Source organism: Marmota flaviventris, chromosome 8, assembly GCF_047511675.1.
Source record: "Marmota flaviventris isolate mMarFla1 chromosome 8, mMarFla1.hap1, whole genome shotgun sequence".
Taxonomy (NCBI): domain Eukaryota; kingdom Metazoa; phylum Chordata; class Mammalia; order Rodentia; family Sciuridae; genus Marmota; species Marmota flaviventris.
Window position 1 is genome coordinate 134132016 of NC_092505.1, and position 23700 is coordinate 134155715.

Below are 23700 nucleotides of genomic sequence, written 5' to 3' on the forward strand. Positions count from 1 at the left end.
TATCCTCCTGCCTCAGCACCCTATTCCACTCCTGAAGTCCCTGGAATTATAGATATGGCCACCACAACCAGCTAAGCCACATCCCAAGAATGCTGTAAGGCAGGAATCAACAAACTAGGCCAGGGCCAAGTGCAGCCTGCCACCTGTTTTTGTATGGCCCATTTTTTTAACTTTCTAATGACTGGAGAAAAAATAAGAGTATTTCTTGACATGTGAAAATTATATAGAATTCAGTTTCAGTTTCTGTTAAGTTTTATCGAAACATGGCCATGCCCATTCATTTACATGTTGTCTATACCTACTTTCACATTATGCTGGCTAACTGAAGAGTTTTGACAGAAATCATATGAACCTGCAACACTTCAGGGATACATCCCACCTACCTATCCACCATACAAACTTACTCAGTATTGAGAGGAAATGTCAAGGTTCTACAAGCCCAGGCAGAGGAATAGAATTTGGGGGGCAAAAATTAAGTTTAAGATGCTATCTGAGGTTTATCAGTATTCTCCTGGGAAAATCAGTGGCTGACACTCTCCTGAGAGTTACTTAGTAGATACCAAAATAATTGAGCTCAGAACTGGTGGAGCTCACAATTGAGAAGGAAGAGATATCAAAACTAAAATGGAAGATGAGAAATCTTCCTTATTTATGCTTTGTATCTAGTCTTACCTTGACGATTTCTCCACTGGAAGCAATTAAATCTGTAGGAATGGTCACTTGAAATGAGCGCCCGACGATAGCCGTGCCATCGGGAATGCCAACCACCCTGGGAACAGCTTCATGAAGATCTGAAAGCACTGAATGCATGGACGCTTCAAGCTGGTTCTCCCAGTCCCTGATGGCCTCTGACGGTTCACTGGGCCAGCGAGATTGAATCATGGCCACAGAAAGCAGGAGGACAAAGATCCTCCCCCAGAAGGGGAGCAGCAGTGAAAGGCCCACAGACATCCTCATCCCAGGTCCAAGCTGCTCAAGCCGACAGTCTTGTTAAGGAAGGAAGAAAGTGACGTGGTCCCAGAATTGGGTCCTTACCCTCTATACACCTGCTCCATCTCAGAGCCTGAAAAAAAAAGAAGAGTAGATTCAGACTTCAACAATCTCCACAGCTGCAAGACTGTGACAGAGAACTTCTCCATTAGTGAAGGAAATCGGCTAGTCCAGTTAAGTGTAAAATAAATAAACACTGGATTTTGAAAACATGGCATAAAAAAGGAAAGTAAGATACCCCATTAATAATTTTGAGGCACTGATTACAACAATGATAATATTTTGGATATAATCAAATATATTATTAAATGAAATGCATTAAATAAAATTTTAAAAACTAGTAATAATGAGATCAGTTAGCCAGACATGGTGGCACATGTCTAAAATCCCAACAACTGGGGATGCTGAGGCAAGAGGACAGCAAGTTCCAGGATAGTTTGGGCAACTTAGCAAGATACTATCTCAAAAATAAAAATGGAGGGGGGTGTGGCTCAATGGCAAGAGTGCTTACCTAGTATGTGCGAGGCCCTTGGTTCTATACTTAGTACCACAAAAAAAATCTATTTAATAAAACATATTATTGAAATTAATTTCATCCCCAGCACTGTTTTTTTTGAGAGAATTTTTTAATATTTATTTTTCAGTTTTCAGTGGACACAACATATTTATTTTATTTTTATGTGGTGCTGAAGATCGAACCCAGTGCCCCACACATGCCAGGTGAGCACGTTACCTCTTGAGCACATCCCCAGCCCCCCAGCACTGTTAAAAAAAAAAAAAAAAGAAAGAAAAGAAAAGAAAATTAATTTCACCTGCTTGTTTCTGAGTTTATGTATGTGTGCCTACCAAGAAAATTTAAATGACATATGTGGCTCACATTATATGTCTGTTGGGCAGCACGGCTCTAGATGCAATTTCCATCTTATAGGAAATATGGGAGCCATGAAAAGACATCTGGGTAAATTTAGAATGTGGGACCTTATATAAAATACCTGGCCTGGTCTCTCGAAATGCTAACATTCCCTAAATTTTAGGTAACTGTTCTAGCTTAAGAGTTAGTAACCAGGGCTGGGGATGTGGCTCAAGCGGTAGCGTGCTCGCCTGGCATGCGTGTGGCCCAGGTTCGATCCTCAGCACCACATACAAACAAAGATGTTGTGTCCGCCGAAAACTAAAAAATAAATATTAAAATATTCTCTCTCTCTCTCTCTAAAATAAATAAATAAACTTGAGTTCCTTAAAAAAAAAAAGAGAGAGAGTTAGCAACCAGGGCTGGGGATATAGCTCAGTTGGTAGAGTGCTTGCCTTGTACGCATAAGGCCCTGGGTTCAATCCTCAGCACCACAAAAAAAAAAAAATATATATATATATAGTTAGTAACCAGACATGATAGACACATTTTGACTGGATCCTAGATTTACTTCAAACACATACACATAAACACACACACAAACTCAGGTCCCAGGAGATAACAGGGGATCTGCATGTGAGCCAGAGATTGGATTTACTTTACTTCTCTGACATGGTATAATGGCTGTGTATTTCCATAGGGATTGTCCTCAATCTCCCTGTACCCAGCACTGGGTATTAAACCAAGATGTGCTCTACCACTGAGCTATATGCCCAGTCTTTATTATTATTATTTTTTTTTGGTACTAGGGATTGAACCCATGGGTGTCTTCCACTGAACCACATCGCCACATCCCCAGTCCTTTTTATTTTTTATTTTGAGACAGGGTCTCACTAAGTTACCAAGGGTTTTGCTGAATTGCTGAGACTGGCCATGAACTTGCAGGCTCCCAATTCGCTGGAATTATAGGCAGGTGGCATCATGTCCAGCTCCCAGCCTTTTTTATTTTGAGACTGGGTCTCAATAAGTTGCACAAGTTGGCTTTGAACTTGCAATCCTCAGCTTCCCAAGTAGCTGAGATTATAGGCAAGTGCCATCACACCTGGTGCCATAACACATCACATCACATCAATCTTATGGGTTTTCTCCTCTGGCCCCTACAACTCCCCCAGTGCTGAGAATTGAACCCATGGCATTTTGCATGGGGAGTAAGTGCTCTACCAGAAATACAGTCCAGCCTAGGAGTTAAAGTCACTTGGCACTGTAACAATAAATAAGACTTTTAAAACTACTTTTTAAGAGCAAAACAAACCAAAACAAAAAAAACAACTAAGGATCTACAAAGAAAAATGCAGCAACTGCTACTCCTCACACCCCAAGCATTAATCATAGAACAGGTTTATTAAACAAGTAAATTTGTAAACCTGTGCTAGTAAACAAACTTATTTGACCTCTCTTACCCTCCACCCACTAGAGTAACAAGAAATCTGCATACTGTCCTCCATTCCATCAGCATCAAGCAGTTCAGCTCTATCAGCAACACAGATGCCTTGTGGGACCTGCTGGGGGCCCACAGGTGATGATAGACATCACAAGCAACTTGCTGTTCTGGAAAAAGATTAAGTACTATCATGAGCCCACACTGCAGAGGGGCATGTGACATTTGTCTGAACTGGGTAATGCAAAGTAAACAAAACCAAAATTGATAACGAAAACAAGGCAGCCTAGGGTTGTGGCTCAGCAATAGAGCACTTGCCTAGAACCTATGAGGCCCTGGGTTTAATCCTCAGCACCTCATAAAAATAAAGATATTGTGTCCATCTACAACTAAAAATTAAAAAAAAAAAGAGGGCTGGGGCTATGGCTCCGCAGTAGTACACTTGCCTGACATGTATGAGGCACTAGGTTTGATTCTCAGACCTTTATTTTATTTATATGTGGTGCTATCAACAACTAAAAAAAAAATTTTTAAATTAAATTAAAAATCCTAGATATTATATATAAAGCAAATATAAGTCTAAAATGTGAAAAGAAAGCAGCAGACCAACAAGGGGTCCCAGAACTTCAGAGATAACACAGTGGTGAGTTTTCTGAGTTTTCTTTTTGCCTCAAAAATGCTAGAATTAGAGCTAAAGAAGCTGAATGGACACGGTGGCACATTCTTATAATCCCAGAGACTTGTGAAGCTGAGGCAAGAGGATCACAAATTCATGGCTATCCTGGACAACTTAGCAAGATCCTATCTCAAAATAAAAATATAAAGGAAGTGGGTGTATCTCAGTGGTAAAGAACCCCTGGGTTCCATCCCCAGAACCACCAAAAAAAGAGAGAGAGAGAGATATGAGAAGCTGGCAACCCAGAAATGTTAACTGATGAGACAAAATTAAAGTCCCAGGGTTGGGGTTGTAGCTCAGTGGTAGAGCACTTGCCTAGCACATGCGAGGCACTGGGTTCAATCTTCAGTATCAAATAAAAATAAATAAATAAAATAGAGTATTGTGTCCACCTACAAATTATATATATAATATACAAATTATTATATACAATATACATAAAGTTCCAAAAAATGTCTTGCTTTCTCTAATCAAAGGAAAGGTAAGAAGAAGCCTAGAATGACAGAAAACTTTAGGACAATAATAGCTCCAGTCAAACACCACAAGTACTGGGTACGGTGGTATACAGCTATAATCCCAGCTACTCAGGAAACTAAGGCAGGAGGATCACAAGTTTGAGGGCAGCTCAAGCAAATTAGCAAGACCTTATATCTCAAAATAAAAAAACAAAGAGTTGAGGATAGGGGATGGGGAGATAGTTCAGTTGGTAGAGTGCTTGCCTCACATGCATAAGGTGCTGGGTTCAATCCCCAGCACCACAAAAAAAAAAAAAGTTGAAGATATAGCTCTATGGTAGGATGCCCAGGGGTTCAAACCCCAGTATCAAAAAATATATTCTATAAGAAAAAACTATGGTCCCACCCCTACTCACACCAACAAAGACTTCCACCCTAGTGAAGCTGCAACAAAGTGTACCAAATATCCTCAATAGGGTAGCATCAGAGAAAATCAGATAGCTAGAACTTTCATCCCCACTGGTCAGTAATAGTGTGACAATAGCCCCAGTTATAAGAAGCCTGAATTTTCTTTGCCCAGCCTTCTCCTGCTGGCGCAGTATCAGAAAAAGTCAGCTAAACCAGGCACAGTGGTGAATGCCTACGTGGAATTCCAGCTACTCTGCAGACTAAGGCAGGAGGACTACGAGTTTAGAGAAACTTATGCAACCCTATCTCAAAAATAAAAAGGGGGCTGGGGATGTGGCTCAATGGTAGTGACTGGCAATGCATGAGGCTCTGAGTTTGATATCCAGTACAGCAAAAAAATAGCAAGACGTGGTAGCATATGCCTGTAAATTGAAGCAACTTGGGAAGCCAAGGCAGGATGATCACAAGTTCAAGTCCAGACCAGGCAATTTAGATCCTATCTCAAAATAAAAAATAAAAATAAAATGGGCTAGTGATGCAAAAATTGAAGATTACACACAGAAAGAGATATAAAAGGACATGAAAGGGCTGGGGATGTGGCTCAAGCGGTAGCGTGCTCGCCTGGCATGTGTGCGGCCTGGGTTCGATCCTCAGCACCACATACAAACAAAGATGTTGTGTCTGCCGAGAACTGAAAAATAAATATTAAAAAATTCTCTCTCTCTCCTCTCTCTCAAAAAAAAAAAAAAAGAACATGAAAGCTGAGGCAGAGAGTAGAAGTGATAAAGCCACAAAAGAATGCTGGTAGCCACTAGAATAAGCAGCAAGGAATGGCTTCTCCCCCAGAGACCCTCCCAGTCCTTACCAAGATTTGATTTTGGACTTCTGGTCTCCAGAACTATGAAAGAATAAATGTGTGTTACTTTAAGCCATTAAGGTTGTAGTAATATTTTTACAGCAATCCTAGAAAATACAAGGTTTAATGCAACTCATATCAAAATTCCAGAAAGTTTTCTATAGAGATAAAAGAGTATTCAAAAATTTATATGAATAAGAATTGAACTTAAATAGTTTATATATATAATTATAATATAATTTAGTTGTAGTTGAACATAACATCTTTATTTTATTTATTTATTTTTATGCGGTGCTCGGGATAGAACCCAGCACCTCGCATGTGCTAGGCGAGCACTCTACCGCTGAGCCACAATCCCAGCCCTCAAAATAGTTTTGAAAAAGAAAAATATAGAGAAATTATTTTATCTAATACCAAGATTCAGATATCGTGTAGCTATAGTAATAAGGCAGTATTGGTGGAGGAAAACACACATAGTTCAATAGAACAGAATCCATAAACAGACCTACAGGAATATGCCAAACTCATTTTTTATAATGGTACTAAAGTAATTCAATGGATGGGTTTTGCCTTTCAACCTAAGGTCTTTCAATGGGTGAAGATTAAACAAACTGTAGCAAAGCCCTCTACCACTAAGCCACATCCCCAGCACCCCACAACCATCAAATACTAATGCTCAATAAAAAGAAATAAACTAGGGCTGGGGTTGTGGTTCAGAGGTAGAGCTCTCGCCTACCATGCATGAGGCACTGAGTTTGATCCTCAGCACCACATTAAAAAAAAATAAAATAAAGATATTGTGCCTACCTATAACTAAAAAATAATATTTTTTAAAAGGGAATTTTAAAAAGAAAAGAAATAAACTAGTTGGGTGCTGTGGCACATGCCTGTAATCCCAGCTCCTCAGGAGTCTGAGGCAGGAGGATCCCATGTTGAAGTCCAATCTGGGCAATTTAATGAGACCCTGTCTCAAAACAAAAAATGTAAAAGGAATGAGGAAGTAGTTCTGTGGTAGAGCTTTTGTGCCTAGTATCCATAAGGCCCCAGTAACACACACACAAAAGAATGAACTACTGATACACTCAATAATTCAGGTGAATTTTAAAGTAATCACAATAGGTGAAAAAGTGTTATAACATTCTTTGTATGCCATTTTTATAACATTCTTGAAATGACAAAAATTATAAAAATGGAGAATAAATTAGTAGTTACCAGTGGTTAAGGAAGGACTCCAACATATGAGGGAAGTAGGTGTGGGTATAAATGGGCAACATGAGGGATTCTTTTGTTTTTTTAATATTTATTTTTTAGTTATAGTTGAACACAATATCTTTATTTAATTTATTTATTTATATGTGGTGCTGAGGATTGAACCCAGGGCCTTGCATGTGCTAGGCGAGCGCTCTACCACTGAGCCACAACCCCAGCCCCCAAGAGGGATTCTTGTGTGGATGAAAATGTTATCCACCTTTACTATACCAGGTCAGGGTATATTGATTACACTACTGTACTTTAGCGTTCCAACATGTTATCAAGAGAAATTGGGTAAGTATACACAGGATCTCTCTAAATTTTTTTTATTTCTTCGCTTGCTTTTTTTTTTTTTTTTTTTTTTTTTTTTAAGTGCTGTGGTTCAAACCCAGGGTCTTCTGAATGCTAAACGTGCTCTACCATTGAGCTACACTCCCCAGTCCATCTCTACAGTTTCTAACTATATGGTAACTAGTTTTGTATGTGAACACAAATTTATCTCAAAATTTTTAGAAATCTAAGAAATAAGCTAGGCGCAGCAGTGCACAACTGTAATACCAACAACTCAAGAGGCTGAGGCAGGAAGATCACAAGTTCAAAGCCAGTCTCAGCAACCCTAAGCTTCTTAGTGAAACCCTGTCTCAAAATAAAAAATAATGGCTGGGGATGTTGTTCAATGGTTAATCGCCCCTGGGTTCAATCCCTAGTACCAAAAAAAAAAAAAAAAACAAACGTTTTTCTATTTTTCTTTCGGTGGCACTGAAGGATTACTCCCAGACCTCAGGCATGCTAGGCAAATATCTACTACTGAGTCAAACCTGTATCTCCTTGTTTATTTTGAGACAGGGTCTGAATAAGTTGCCCAGGTTGGCCTTAAACTTGTGATTTTCCTGCCTCAGTCTCCCAGGTAGCTGGGATGACAGGTGTGTGCCACTGTGTTTATGGCTTATTGTATCACTTTAATTTCTAAGTTGTTTGTTCTTTGGCCCTTTTTATTGTTTATTTTTAAGAACCGGGGATTGAACTCAGTCCCCAACCCTATTTTGTACTTCATTTAGAGACAGGGTCTCACTGAGTTGCTTAGCACCTTACTTTTGCTGAGGCTAGCTTTGAACTCATAATCCTCTTGCCTCAGTCTCCCTAGCTGCTGGGATTACAGGCATGTGCCACTGCACCTGGTGGCCCTTTTTATTTTCTGAGACAGGGTCTACCTTGATAAATTGCCTGGGCTGAACTCCCAACTTGCCACCCTCCTGCCTTAGCCTCCCCATTCCCTATGTAACAGTTAAGAAAACTCTTAAAGTTATAGTTACAATTTTAAATAGCATTAAAACACATAGTACCTCCTTTAATTTCCTTTCCCTTTTTCATGCATTTTAACTTTTATTTAGTAAATGGTTCAGCTCAACCAACATTTCACCAAGACAAAATTGTGGGAGTGCAGCAATATATCTAATGTATATCCACTTAATGTATACCCAGCACTCACACAGAGACAGCCACACTCCTAATCAATGAATGAAGAAAACACAGGCCTATTAAAAAAAATTTTTTCTTCCTATATGTGTACTCTAGTTTACTTACTTTTTACTTCTTAGATCCAGCTTATCTTTGATTTATTTCTCTAATTTGATTCTCAATTTTAAATTCTCAGCTTTTTTGGAATATTATTTCTCTAATTTGATTCTCAATTTTAAATTCTCAGCTTTTTTGGGGAAAAAAAAATCAGTAATAAGATACACTCTACCCTGCCAGGAACATAAGCTCAGTCTGCTATCTGTAGACACATGACGACATAGGGTGTCTGTTCCATGGGCATGACTAAGTGCTCTGCATTTAGAAGGCAGGCAATGTACAAGGCACAACTCCAACTACTACATGTAGTTTTATTCTGGAGAGAAAAGATCTTTCTGAAACTTGTCAGAAAGCAGCAAGTGTCTTTGTGATATTGGCTCCCTATAAGCAAGAGTCATATCTGTCTGTATTAGGAAACTGGTAGGCTGTACCCACACACCAGTATTATGATGGTCCTCTTGAAGGTTTTTTCACATAAGTCTCATAACCACACACTTGATCATAATGCAAAGATCCTTCTCCTCCTCTTTTTTCAGGGATCAGGGCCCAAAGAGAAGTAAATACTCAACCATGGTCACAGAGAGCCTAGTAGTCAGACCATGATGAAAGAGAGGTTCAGTCTTGGGGCTAGAGTTGTGGCTCACTGGTGGAGCACTTACCTAACGTGTGAAGCACTGGGTTCAATTCTCAGCATCACATAAAAATAAATAAAATAAAGGTCCACTGACAACTAAAAAATATTTTTTAAAAAGAGAGGTTCAGTCTTCTTGACAAGACCATTAATTTTAACACTTCACACATATACTCACATTATGTCCTTTTAACTACCAAAAAGTGCTCAAGGCCACCCAAGAATATGTCCCAGGTGATCTTACCACTGTCTGGCTAACAGGAGCTGCCAAAGCTCTCCTACTGAGAAACAAATGATGGGAACTGGGAATTCACTTCCTGTGCCAGCACTCGGTGCAGTGCCCATGTCTACGTCTGAGAGTCTCAATACGGCCCCGCACTTTAATGAAATCCAATTCCATTTAGAAAGGAACTTCCCAGAGCCTTGGGGAAGCCCCTGGTCCTCTCAACACATGTTCTTCAACCAGGGCACACAGGGTGATAGATACAGCTGCCAGGCAGCAATTCCATCCCTCAGTCTCAGATGTCCCGGAGGGACAAGGACACTTTAAAAGTATTCGTGCCTGCAAAGCCTGGAGAGGGCAAAGCTATTCCAGAAGTGGCTACTCCAACTGCCTTCTCCCTCTTCTCTTGGTAAAAGCCTACAATCCTGCCTAAGAGTTGCCAGTACCTAAGAGGAAAGTCCCACAGCACCCTAGATACATGTAGCACCCAACAGCACTACTTAGGAAGCACTTTCACAAGGTTTTTGAAGGTAAAGGAAGAATATCTGAGCAGGAAACCTTCACCAAGCTCCTGGGAATTCAGTCCCCAAAGATGAAAGGACAATCTAGGGTGAAATCCCAGGAAGCCCCAGACTCAGAGACTCAGCACAGGGATGCATCCTCACCTCACCCAGAGGAACCAGAATGAGCTGGGATAAAGTCAGCAAGTCCTAAGTCTAACTCATCACAGATACCAAAAGCAAAAATCCACAAAAGGCAATGATTTCTGCTGATACTAGTTTTGTTTTTTCCCAAGAAAAGCAGGAAGGAAGAAGCAAAGTTTTAACACCTGGGCATAAATTCACCCAGATGCAAACATTGTTCTTGAGAAAGAGAAGGAAGATACAGTTCAAAATCCAGGACTAAATAGCTGTTCTCCACTGGGCCACAGTTTTTTTGTTTTTTTCTTTTTTGGTGGCAGGGACTGAACTCCGGGCCTTGTTGCATGTAAGGCCATATGCTGAAGTTAAACATTACTCACTATTGAATAGTACATTTAAAACCTATTCAGATGTTGTTGGGTTTTTTTTTGTTTTTGTTTTTGTTTTTTTTTTGTGTGTGTGTGTGTGTATGTGTGTGGTGCTGGGGAAGGAACCCAGCCCCAGCGCCTTATGCATGCAAGGCAAGCACTCTATCAACTGAGCTATATCCCCAGCCCCCAGGTAGTAATTTTTGTTTTAATATCTATTTTTTAGTTGTAGTTGGACACAATACATTTTTTTATTTGTTTGTTTATTTATTTATGGTGCTAAGGAGCAAACCCAGGGCCTCGCACATGCAAAGCAAGCGCTCTACCACCGAACCACAACCCCAGCACCCCAGATGGTAACTTTTTGAGGTTTTGTTTTTTTTTTTAATATTGCTGCATTTAATTTTACATAATAATGGGACTCATTGTGCCATATCTGCACATGCACATAATTTGATCAATCACATTCTCTATACATAAATCCTCCCATTTTGGGGGTGTGGTACCAGGGATTAAACTCAGAGGTACTCAACCACTGAGCCACATTCCCAACCCTATTTTGTATTTTACTTAGAGACTGGTCTCACTGAGTTGCTTAGCCTCTGGCCATTGTTGAGGCTGGTTTTGAACTTGAGATCCTCCTGCCTCAGCCTCCTGAGCTACTTGCTTGCGTCACCACGCTTAGCTCTACCCACTTTTCTTTACAATTAAAATTTTGTTTTAGAATAAGGATGTAGCTCAATGCTACAAAGAGCATGTTTATTAGCATGTACAAAGCCCTGAGATCAATTCCCAGCACCAAAACACACACACACACACAATTGTTTTTAAATGGTTAAGATGGTGTATTTTATGTTATGCATACTTTGCTATAGTAAGTAAATAAATATTTTAGAAAACATTACTCAACTAAAAAATAAATATTAAAAAAAATAATAAAAAAAGAAAAGAAAACATTACTCAAGCCGGGTGTGGTAGTGCATGCTTACAACCCAGGCAAGGCAGGAGGCTATCAAGTTCAAGGCAAGTCTCAGCTACTCAGCAAGGCCCTAAGCAAAAGAAAAAATTTAAAAGTTCTGAAGATAGATATAGCTTAGTGGTAAAGCACTGCTGGGTTCAATCCCCGGTATCAAAAAAAAAAAAAAGAAAACATTACTTAGGATTGAGGGGTGGCTCCGTGGGAGAACACTTGCCTAGCATGTGATGTGCAAGGTTCTGGGTTCAATGCCCAGCACCATGGAAGGAAGGAAGGTAGATAAGGTAGGTAGATTACTCAGAATCGCACCAATCAGACTTTAGGAAAAAACACTTCAGGAGTCTTTGGGAATATGTCCCCATGATAACACAGTCCAGTCTTTTAATTGCAAGTGCCCATGCAGGTCACTGAGAATGGAAAAAGTTAAACTGAGATCAAAGACAAGGACCCAGACTAACCATCCATTTATATGTAGCAGTGAGAGTGGGAGGCAGGGTGGAGATGGAGGAACAAGTATAAGGGGTGGGTGGCCTGCCTCAGCAGAATCCAAGTGGAAATACATTATCACTTATGCGGCATCCAAAAACCCAACTAAAGCAAACTACAATTATCTTAAGACAGTGCAACAATTAATGCTTCAGCACACATTTACTAACTACCTACCCTGTACTAGGTATGAGACTTCATTTGCTATTCACAGTCTTTCCAAATTTCATAGAAATACCCAATTAAGATTTACATTCATGGGACTGGGGCTTTGGCTCAGTGGTAGAGAGCTTGTCTAGCATGCATGAGGCACTGATTTGATCCTCAGCACCACATAAAAATAAATAAAGGTATTCTGTCCATCTACAACTACAAAAAAAAAAAAAATTAAAAAAAAAAAAAGATTTATGTTCATTAGCCAGGAGTGGTGGTGCAGGCCCCTAATCTCAGCAACTCAGGAAGCTAAGGCAGAAATGTTGCAGGTTCAAAGCCAGCCTCAGTTGGGCTGGGGATGTGGCTCAAGCAGTAGTGTACTCGCCTGGCATGCGTGCGGCCCGGGTTCGATCCTCAGCACCACATACAAACAAAGATGTTGTGTCCGCCAAAAACTAAAAAAAATAAATATTAAAAAAAAAATTCTCTCTCTCTTAAAAAAAAATAAATAAAAACATCTTGAAAAAAAAAAAAGCCAGCCTCAGCAACCTAGTGAGACCTTAATTCAAAATAAAAATGGAAAGGACTGGGGGTGTAGCTCAGTGGTAGAGAACCCCTGGATTCAATCCCCAGTATTGAAAAAGAATTACAGGGGCTGGGATTGTGGCTCAGTGGTAGAGCGCTCGTCTAGCACGGGCAGGATCTGGGTTCGATCCTCAAAACCACATAAAAATAAAGGCATTGTGTTGTGTCCATCTACACCTAAAAAAAAAAAAAATATTTAAAAAATTACATATATTAGCTGGGTATAGTGGCAAAAGCCTGCAATCCCAATGACTCAAGAAGCTCAAGCAGGAAGATCACAGAAGTTTGAGGCCAGCTTGGGCAACTTAGCAAGACACTATCTCAAAATAAAAGTAAAAAGAAGAGTTGGGTACGTAGCTCAGTGGTAAAGCATCCCTGGGTTCAATCCCCAGTACCTTAAGGAAAAAAAAAATTTACACACATTACTAAATCACAAAACAGAAATGGTAATAAACTAACAAAATACAGTCAGTCACGTAATATGTTCAAGATAGTGTCTAATAGTGGCCCTGCAAGAGTGCATGGAGCTGATTCCTATCACCTGGCCATAGCACAATACATTTCTCATGTGTTTATGGTAATACTGATGTAAATAAACCTGCCTCACTGCCAGCTGCATGAAAGTATAGCACAAAGCTGAGGGTATATTTCAGTGATAGAGCACTTGCCTACTATGTGAGGCTGAATTCAATTTCCAGGACTGCCAAAACAAAAAAAGTTAACTGTCAGAACAGTCTTATACAAGTCCTTCAGAAGGTATTCCACGGATTGGGTGCAGAATCTGTCTAGTTTATACAAAGCCCTGGGTTTGATCGTTAGCACAGAAAAAAATAAAAAAAACAAAGCACAGAAGGTACTGCAGAAAAAGACATTGCTACAATAGAAGATGAAAGATTCATGACTGTTTTGCCCCTGAAGATCTCCCATGGGACAAAATGTAGGGGTGAAAGACAGTGACAGTGATGGTTCTAAGTCTTTGTGGGCACAGATTAATGTGTTTTTGGAAAAAAAAAGTTTAAAAAGTAACAAGTTTAAAAATAAAAAACATAGAATGAGAATATAAGTAAAATATTTTTGTATAGCTGTACAATGTTTGTGTTTTGTTATTACAAGAGTGAAAGGTTTTATAAAATTTTAGTTTATAAAGTAAAATTGTTATAGTAAGTGAAAGTTATTGCTGAAGAATTTTTTTATATAAATTTAAGGTAGCTTAAGCATACAGTGTTACAAAGTCTGAAGAAGTGTAATGTCCTATTTATATGTCTATCTTCTTATTTATTTATTTCAGTACTAAGGATTGAACCTAGGGGTGTTCTACCACTGAGCTACATCCTCGGTTTTTTTTTTTTTTTTTTTCTTTTCTTTTTTTTTTTTTTAATTTTGAGTTAAAGTCTAAGATGCAGAGGCTGATGTCAAACTTGCAATTCTCTGCCTCAGCTTCCCAAGTCACTGGGATTATAGGCATGCACTAACACACCTGGCTCCTCTTTTAATGTTTCATTTGGTATTTCTATTGTACCTTTTATATGATTAAATACACACAAATGTGCTTCAATAGCCTATAGTATTTGGTACAGTGACATGCTGCACAAGTCTGTAGTCTGGGAGCAATAAGCTGTATCAGATAACCTAGAAGTACAAGGCTATACCATCTAGTTCTGCATAAGTACACTTTATTTTTTTTTTTAAAGAGAGAGTGTGAGAGAGAGAAAGATAGAGAGAGAATTTTTAATATTTATTTTTTAGTTTTCGGCGGACACAACATCTTTATTTGTATGTGGTGCTGAGGATCGAACCCGGGCCGCACACATGCCAGGCGAGCGCACTACCACTTGAGCCACATCCCCAGCCCGCATAAGTATACTTTATAATGTTCACATAACAAAACTCTTAACACATTTCTCAGAATGAACCCCATTAAGTGACCCACAACTGTACTTAAGACTAATATATTATAAACAGGCATTTTCTTTTTTTTTAATTATTTTTTTATTTATATACGACAGCAGAATGCATTACAATTTAAACAGGCATTTTCTAGTAAGTACTTATTGGAAATTAAAATTTGTTTTCTGACTTACCAAGCTCCACCTCGTTATCCCCTTCTCCCCAATTCAGACAAAGAAAGTGAGGCTACACTGTGAGGCAGGATGATCAATATCTGTTGCAGTAAAAGGTGATGATGATCGCTGCCCTGAGAGGAAAAGAGGGAGGAAAGACCCACTGCCCAGGTCTTGACAGCATTTACTCTGTTGTTCTCTCCCCAACCAGGTTATTGGCACAGAGCAGGTATTTGGCAGACTTCTGCACAGTACAAAGAAAAGAATAAAGGCTATGACCACCTTATTTCATATTTTCAAGTTAAAAGCTGAGTTTTCTATTTTTTCTATTACACTACAAAAGAAAAAAATATCAGTGCCACAACTCTAAACTAGTATGCTAATCTGGCTTTATAATTTTTTTTTTTTGGCAGTGCTGGGGATTGAACCCAGGGCTTTGTGCATGTGAGGCAAGCACTCTACCCACTGAGCTATATCCCCAGCCAAAGGTTGGTTTGTTTGTTTGTTTTTTTAATCTTATTATTATTATTATTATTTTGGTGGGGTTCTTTTTTTTTTTTTTTTTTTTTTTGCCTTTTTTGGAACTGGGGGTCGAACCCAGGGCTTCACGAATGCAAGGCAGATGCTTTGCCACTGAGCTACATCCCAGCCCGCTAATCTGGCTTTAATGAATTAAGTTTGGTAAAAGTGTGCTGGGTGCTGGCCTTCCTAACCTAATCAAACTCCAAAGCAGAAAAATGAGATGAAATGTCAGCATGGCCTCAGTCACCCCCAGCTCCCTGTTCTGCTCTGCTCCCATTTAACTGAGTGGTTGACCCTGCCAGCAGTCTTAAAATGTATGAGTGGGACCCAGAGCCCAATGCCTCAAGAGTTAAACAACACTGTCCCAGCCCCTGGTGACTGGAAGTTTTTGCAAGTTCACTATAAGGTGTGTTTAAACAAATATTTCAGGGCTGGGGCTGTGTAGCTCAGTGGTAGAGTGCTTGCCTAGCATGTGTGAGGCACTGAGTTCAATCCTTAGCATCACAGAAAAATAAATAAAGGCATGCTATCCATATACAACTACCCCCCCCCCCCCAAAATTAAAACAAAAACAAATACTTCCAACTTTCAGTGTTTAAAGCTGGGACTTGCTTTCAGTCACATTCTTTTTTGGGCCACATTCTTAAAAGTTTGACCATTAAGAACATTTCTTTCTTGCCAGAAATTAGATCAACATACCTTGTTTACTAAAGAACAAGACAAGCCATGCATAGTGATACATGCCTCCAAATCCCAGGTAATTAGGGAGGCTGAGGCAGGACTGAAAGTTTGAGGCCAGCCTCCCAACTTAGCAAGACCTTGTCTCAAAAACTAACTAAATAAAAAATGACTGGGGAGCTAGGCATGGTAGCACAAGCCTGTGATCCCAGTGACTCAAGAGGCTGAGGCAGCAGGATCATAAGTTTGAGAGCAGTTTAAGCAACTTAGCAAGGCTCTAAGCAGTTTGGCAAGAGCCTATCTCAAAATGAAAAATAAAAAGGACTGGAGATGTGGCTTAGTGGTTATGTGCCCCTGAGTTAAACCCCTGTACAGCAAAAAAAATTAAAAAATTAAAAAAACAGGGCTGGGGCTATAGCTCAGTGGCAAAGTGCTTGCCTAGCACATGTGAGGCATTGGGTTTGATCCTCAGCACCACATAAAAATTAACAAATAAAATAAAGGCATTCTGTCCATCTACAACTACAAAAAAAAAAAAAGGACAAAACGATCACCACTGCCTTGGCTCAGGATTTCTTGCTAGCAGAATTCCTTCTCTCCCTCAGATGGCACTAACTGGCCCTTCAACCTGCTTCAATCTTGCCACAGCTGCAAATCCTGAACAAACTACTCTGGTAGTATTAGGTGTATACTTTCAAATGCTGGAACATTTGATATCTTGCAGACTCCTAGAATCCCTGTTCTGTAGAGCTATGGTGACTCTATGACCAGTTATTAAAGTGGTGAGCCAGACCAACGGTGAGCAAAACTGGGATGTCTGCTATGTCTGACTTCAGAATAGGTTTTCCTAGAGCTACCTAAGAACACCACTTCCCAGTAAACTGGTGATGGCAAGACTCCTTGGTCAGGCCCTGCAACCTCCATGCTGCTAGCCTTCCCCAGCAAAAGATACTGACCTGCTCATTAAGGGGCACAGCACATATCTAGAAAAGTATGTACACTTAGGCACTTCTAGGCTAAATAACACTGAGAACACCCAAGTGCTTTCCTCTTCCCTCAAAGCCACAGGACAACCACAGGACAATGCTGTCTGCCATACTGGATTTATACCTAGGTTAGCATGAAGAAACCTTTGTTCTCACCTCCTACTTGTCTCCACTTTCCCTTTTTGCCATATTTGATCATTCCCTTAACACAAGTGGACTTCCACTCTGTAGTAATTATTTATAAATTAATTGTTGTATTTAAGAACCCAAGGATTAAAAACTAAAGGCAAAAAGGAATAAGGGAATGATAATGCAAGAGATCTATTTTATCAAAATCGTGCGCTATAATTTACATGTTCCCAAATACTTTGCAGCTGCAGCTACAAAGCAATTTTCAGTGGTGGCCCCAATCTACTGATGTATGGATGGTGTTTTCTTTTTCCTATGGTCTTGGGGTCTTTTGAATTTCCAACCTGAGCAACTATCAGGCATGGATGTACCCCACCAGCCCACAGCTTAATTCTTCAGATTCTTTATCTTCATTTATCACAAAATCTTCAATTAGCTTCTTAGGTGAGCACATAATCACCCTGCAGAATTTCTCCCAGTCTCTATGCAAACTGATATGTGTACAAGCAGCTAATTAAAGAAACTTTTTTGTAAATGGAAAATTGATTTTATGTCTTCTTGCTGCATTTCTGGTTAAATTTTTTTTTAAATCATCCATATTTTTTAAATATTTTTTTTAAATGTAGATGAACACAACACCTTTATTTTACTTATTTTTATGTGGTGCTGAGGATTGAACCCAGTGCCTCACACATGCTAGGCAAGTGCTCTACCACTGAGCTACAGCCCCAGCCCCTTAAATCATCCACATTTGACATATGTATTTTTTAAAATATTTTTTAGATGTAAATGGACACAATACCTTTATTTATTAATTTTTATGTAGTGCTGAGGATCAAACCAGGTGCCTCACATGTGCTGGGCAAGCACTCTACCACTGAGCTACAACCCTAGCCCCATCTGGTAAAACTTAAATCTTAAGTTCTATGGTCTTATGAATAAACCTAACCAAGAATTTCTTTCCATTTATCTCATGCTAAAGATGACTCTGAGAATTTCTTAATAACATGGTCCTCTAAACAAGCTGACTCCTCACAGAACCATGGGGGAAAGTCACTGCCCTACCTGCTTAGAACTTCCCTGATAAGAGGATGTAGAATTTATCTGATAAAATAGGATTTGGCCTCTATCACTCCGTATACTTATTCCTTTTTATTTTATTATTTCTTTTATCCCCCCACCCCACATATTTTTGTGGGGTGGGGGAATAAAAGATGTAGAAATAAATAGAACAGTGGCCAACAGGGCCAAGTTATTTATCCTAAGGCAATGGGACATGGTGGGCTTGAGACATTTCTTACTGGCTCAGAAAATGGCTACAAAAACTGCAGTCCTCTGTAGCACTGCTCCCAGATCTAACTGTTATTATCTTCCCCACTAATCTGCCTCAGAAGTAAAGGGGAAGGGCAAATAGAGAGCCACACGCTCCTCTGAAATGCTTCTGTTCCCAAGAGAGGGAGCAGCCCTCCAGTATTCTGCCAGCCTTAGACAATTACCTGCCATTTTCAGCAAATGCTTGGACGAAAATCCAGACTTCTTTGGAACAAGGAACTAAAAATATAGAACATTCACCAGTTGCCAGTAGAATTTGTGGAGAATCTGTTTTTGGGTTTTTTTTTGTTTGTTTTGTTTTGTTTTTAAATCAAGCCCTCTCTATAAACTAATCCACAAAGATGTCCCAAAAAAAGTCACTCTAGACTTACAGAAAGGACACATGAAGAAAAGCTAAGAAACAGGAAGTTTCCCAGCACACACCTGACCCCAGAGTTTCTACTTCCTCACACTCTTAAGGACTAGTGTAGCAGCTTATGGTGTGTGTGTGTGTGTGTGTGTGTGTGTGTGTGTTTGGGGCGGGGGAGGTGGGTGTCCTATGATGCTAAAAAGTTTACAAATCTAATTTTCATATTACTTACAATTCATCTAAAGATCTCAGGTATCTTTTGTTCTTATAGATTGATTAGTGTTACATTATTTTTTCCAATGCTATGAATCAAACCCAAGTCCTTGCACATGGCAGGCAAGCACTCTACCACAGAGCTATGCTACCAGCCCCTAAGTATTAAATTGAACACTGACCATAAAGCCAGGGAAGTAACAAGGCCTTCATCTGCACAGGCATCATCAGCACTTCAAAGATAACCCATGTGCACCTGTTCTGATTACTTCCCTGTTTCGCATGTCCTGCTAGGTGATACAACACCAAGCACAGTGACTGGGCTCCAAAGCCAGCAAATGATTGGTGCATGGCACTTATTGCAGGCCTGGACACAGCTGGCATTCAATCATTTCCAAAACATTCTGAAGGCAAGTGAACATGTTTGAACTTCATATATGCCTCAACAGGAAAGCTACAGTCCTGAGGCATGGTTGTCTGCTGAGGACAGAACAGTCAAGGAGTCAAAGACTAACAAGGATCCCAGCCCTCCTGAGCAGTGGGTACAAGTATAAACAGCAATAGTAAAATTTTCTGCCAACAAGATTTGTTTTTATTACTTCCTACATTAAGTCTAAGTCTACCCTCAGAGTCTTATTTTCTAAGCAAATGCAGAATAAAATAATACCAGCTACAACGGCATGAATAGAGATAACTTGGCAAGTGGCAAATTAATGATACTCCATATCTGTTTTACTCTTTAGATGAAAGACAATGATAAATACATCAAAGAAACAACTACTATTTCTACAATAATTACTTTTCCTTTTTTTCATAAGCACTTTGGTCTAACAAAGAAACATGCAATAAGAATCATATTTTTTAATGTGTTTTTTTTCCCCCCAGGGTGGGAAGTAACTGGGGATTGAACCCAGAGATACTTTACCACTGAAGTATATCCCCAGTCCTTTTTTTTTTTAGTTGTAGATAGACACAATACCTTTATTTTATTTATTTTTATGTGGTGCTGAGGAATGAACCCAGTGTCTCACATGTGCTAGGAAAGCGCTCTACCACTGAGCCACAACCTCAGTACCCCCAGTTCTTTTTTATTTTGAGATAGGGTCTCACTAAGTTGCTTAATGCCTTGCTAAAATTGCTGAGACTGGCCTCAAACTTGAAATCCTCCTCAGCCCTTGGGATTACAGGCATGCACCACCATGCCCACAGCCAATTCATCCACTCTTTAACTGCAATTCCTTTCCATTATTGTTTCAATCTTTACACAAATGAAGAACACCATAAAATGAAAATGTTTGCTCTTAGACAATCAAGTCTGATGAAAAATTACATAAAGTTCTGTTTCTCAATAAAAACTTTCCCTACTAGTCTAAGTGGAAAGCTCCCTGAGCCTGAGACAGGGTCTATTTCACCTGGGTCCTGGATGGCAAGGGCTGGCCAGGATGAAGGCAGGTAAGGTCAGCACCAATCTGGGAAAGCCAAGGTCTAAGAGCAAGATCTCTACTTCCTAGACAGCCTGTCCATTCAAGGGCACTGGGAGGAAGATGGGGAGGATTTTGGCAGATACCTGCTCTCCTTTGGCCTTCCCTGGGAGATGAATACACTGTCACTATGGTGATGTATGTCAAGACCCACTTTTACAATTAAATTCAAAAATAGATCAAAGACCTGTCAGAGTGAGTACTGGTTCCTGTATCCCTCTCCTTACCGCCTAGGCTCCTCTTTTCACTAGTATTTCTCCACTCCCACCAGCACTGTCCCAGGCTCCTGGTTCCTGGCTGACTCTGGTCACTCTAGATTGAACCTAGGGCCTCACTCATGCTATGGAAATACTCTACCACTGAGTCACAATCCAAACCTTAAGATTCTTACTTCAGTGAAGGGCGCAAGTTCTGCTACCCTCTGGAGCAGTGACTCTAAATCCTGGCCACACATTTGAAACTACCCAGGCAGAGCATTTAAAAAAGTTTATCCTAGAGGCTGGAGTTGTGGTTCAGCAAGAGAGCACTCGCCTAGAACGCATGAGACACTAGGTTCCATCCTCAGCACCACAAAAAAAATAAATAGAGGTGTTGTATCCATCTACAACTAAAAATAAAATAAATAAAAATTTTAAAAAGTTTATTCTTGGGGCTGGGGTTGTCACACAGTGGTAGAGAGCTTGCCTAGCATGTGTGAGGCACTGGGTTCAATTCTTAGTACCACATATAAATAAATAAAGGTCTACTGACAACTAAAAATGTTTAAAAAAAATTTTTTTTTAAAGTTTATTCTAGCCAAACAGGGTAGCACACACCTACAATCACAGCAAATCAGGACTGAAACAGAAAGATCACAAGTTTGAGGCCAGCCTCAGCAACTTAATGAGACCCTATCTCAAAATAGATAGATACATAGATAGACAGATAGATAAACATACATATATACAGACAGACACAAAGATATAGCGCAGTAGTAAAGCACCCCTGGATTCAATACCCCCGTATAAAAAAACAAAAAAAAAAAAATCCAGCCAGGAGCACTGGAGCATGCCTGTAATCCCAGCCACTCAGGAGGCTGAGATAGGAGGGTCATGAGTTCAAAGCCAGCCTAAGCAACTCAGTGAGATCCTGTCTTTAAATAAAATACAAAATAGGGCTGGGGATGAGGCTCAGGAATCAAGTGCCCCTGAGTTCAATCCCTGGTACCCCCCACCCACCCCCAAAGATCAGAATAATGATGCAGGAGGATTACAAGTTCAAGGCCAGCATGGGTAAACTTAGCAAGATTCCATCTCAAAAAATAAATAAATAAAAATGTTTATTCCTGGGATCCAGGCATGGTGGTGCATGCCTATAGTCCTAGCAACTCAGGAAGTTGAGGAAGTTAAGGATCACAAGTTAGAGGCCAAACTCAGCAGATTAACAAGATCCTGAGCAACTTAGTGAGAATCTGCCTCAAAATAAACACAGATGGCTGAGGATATAGCTATATAGTGGAACATCTGAGTTCAATCCCTAGTATCACCAAAAATTAATAAGTAAAAACAAATAAGCTAAGCATAGAAGTACATGCCTATAACCCCAGTGGCTCAGGACACTGAGGCAAGAGGATTTCAAGATTAAGGCTTGCCTCAAAAACTTTGCAGGATCCTGTCTCAAAATAAAAAAGAATTAGGGATATATCTCAGCAGTAGTATGGGCAAGGCCCTGGGTTCAATCCATAGCACTGAAAAAGAAAAAAAGAACAGGAATTAAACACACATATTTAGGGGTCCAGACAACACACTGAACAGGCACTGAAAGATTAAAACTGGTGCAGCTGAAGAAACACAAGGACTTGCTTATGGCCCAACATAACTATCTAATCCTCACCAGAGCAAGGACTCCTTTATTAAAACACTCATAATTCCAAATGCTCCAGAACATTTCTCCCAGATCTTCCAACAAAGGCAACAGTTAAGCATTTACTCAGAGGCAGTGGTGGTAAACATGGAACCAATTGTAGAGGAGGTGTTCTCACTCCTGGTTTCCTGGTCCCAGCCCTCCTCAGGGTGGCAGCAGCTGCAGCAGTCCCTGGCTTCACCCTGATCCAGTGGCATGAGCTCAAGCACCTGAAGTTGGCCCCCAGCTACTGCCTAACCAGGTTTCTCATCAGTGAAATGCTGTTTCAAACCTCACAGGGCCACTGTCAAGGTGAACTGAGAGTGACAAATCAGTCATTCAGACTGGTGGCTGCCCAGACTAAGCTCTCCAGAAATACTTCCTGTTTCAAAGACTATGGTTTACCCTGCACTCAACAGCCAAAATGAGGACTATCATGTTCTGGATGTGGTAGTGCCATAAGGCTGGCACATGACCTTGGATCCAGGCCGAGCAGCTAATTACTCTTTTACAATATAAAGAAACTGATATCCACACCAAGAGATTAAGCCAGAAGTGGAAGCCCAGTTCACCAGATTAATTTGCCCAAGCCAGAATTGATATACCATGGTCCCAAGCAGGTCACAACTGCTACCCATGGATCAAGTTCAACCATTTGCAGGACTTAAGACCCTGTGGGACTTGACAAAGACATCTAGCCACCTGTTCAACTCAATGTTAACTGAGAGCTCTCAGAGCAACTCCAGGCTTCCCTGTGATATCGGGACACATAGAGTCTTCCTCTTCATGCAGACCATCTGCTCCCTCTAGACCAAAACTTGTAGACAGCTCTACCTTGAAGCCCTCAGACTCATCATTCCCCTAATTCCCAACAAACAGCATTTATCAAACTGCTTTCTGCACACTCAGGGTGTGCATAGCTCTTTGTACCACCTTCACTGGCTGACACAAAGTATTCACAAGCATCTGTTAAGTGAAGTTTTGGGGGGCTAAGGATGTACAGTTCAGCAATAGAGCTCTTGCCTACCATGCAGGAGACATTGAGTTCCACCCCAGCTCTGCCAAAAGAAAAAAAAAAACGATTTTTTTGGATTTTTTCCCTTAATTCCTCTCTCCCTCCAGATTTCAGCCCCATTAATACTTGTTTCCTCAGGAAACGTACCCAACAAGGCGCTCTATTATCTAACAACTTTCCTTCTTCATTAAATTCTCAAAATAGTGGGGGACATGGGCCAGATTTTATTTGTTCATATAATCTAACAATAGTTTAGGGAGGGCTGGGTATGGTGGCGTACGCCTGTAATCCCAGCAGCTCAGAAAGCTGAGGCAGGAGGATCATGAGTTCAAAGCCAGCCTCAGCAAAAGTAACGTACTTAGAAACTCAGTGAGACCCTGTCTCTAAATAAAATACAAAAGAGAGCTGGGGATGTGGCTCAATGGCTCAATGGTCAAGTGCCTCTGAGTTCAATCCCTGGTACCCCCCCAAAAAAAAGTAGAATAGGGAGCA

The 23700-nt window shown here is 40.2% G+C and overlaps 1 protein-coding gene across 9 annotated transcripts in view; it reads right to left on the reverse strand.

The window, feature by feature from the left end:
* Dag1 (dystroglycan 1) overlaps positions 1 to 23700 on the reverse strand; it is a 62590-nt gene that overhangs the window by 13539 nt on the left and 25351 nt on the right. For 6 of the 9 annotated variants that reach the window (XM_071615714.1, XM_071615719.1, XM_034637390.2 and 3 more), the window contains one exon: positions 673 to 1063. In XM_071615714.1, the coding sequence (XP_071471815.1) occupies positions 673 to 957 (285 nt within the window). In that variant the 5' untranslated portion in view covers positions 958 to 1063. Of the gene's footprint in view, positions 1 to 672; positions 1064 to 5682; positions 5716 to 14643; positions 14867 to 23700 lie in introns of all 9 variants that reach the window. The other 3 variants (XM_071615715.1, XM_071615717.1, XM_027933653.2) reach the window with 3 other exon arrangements.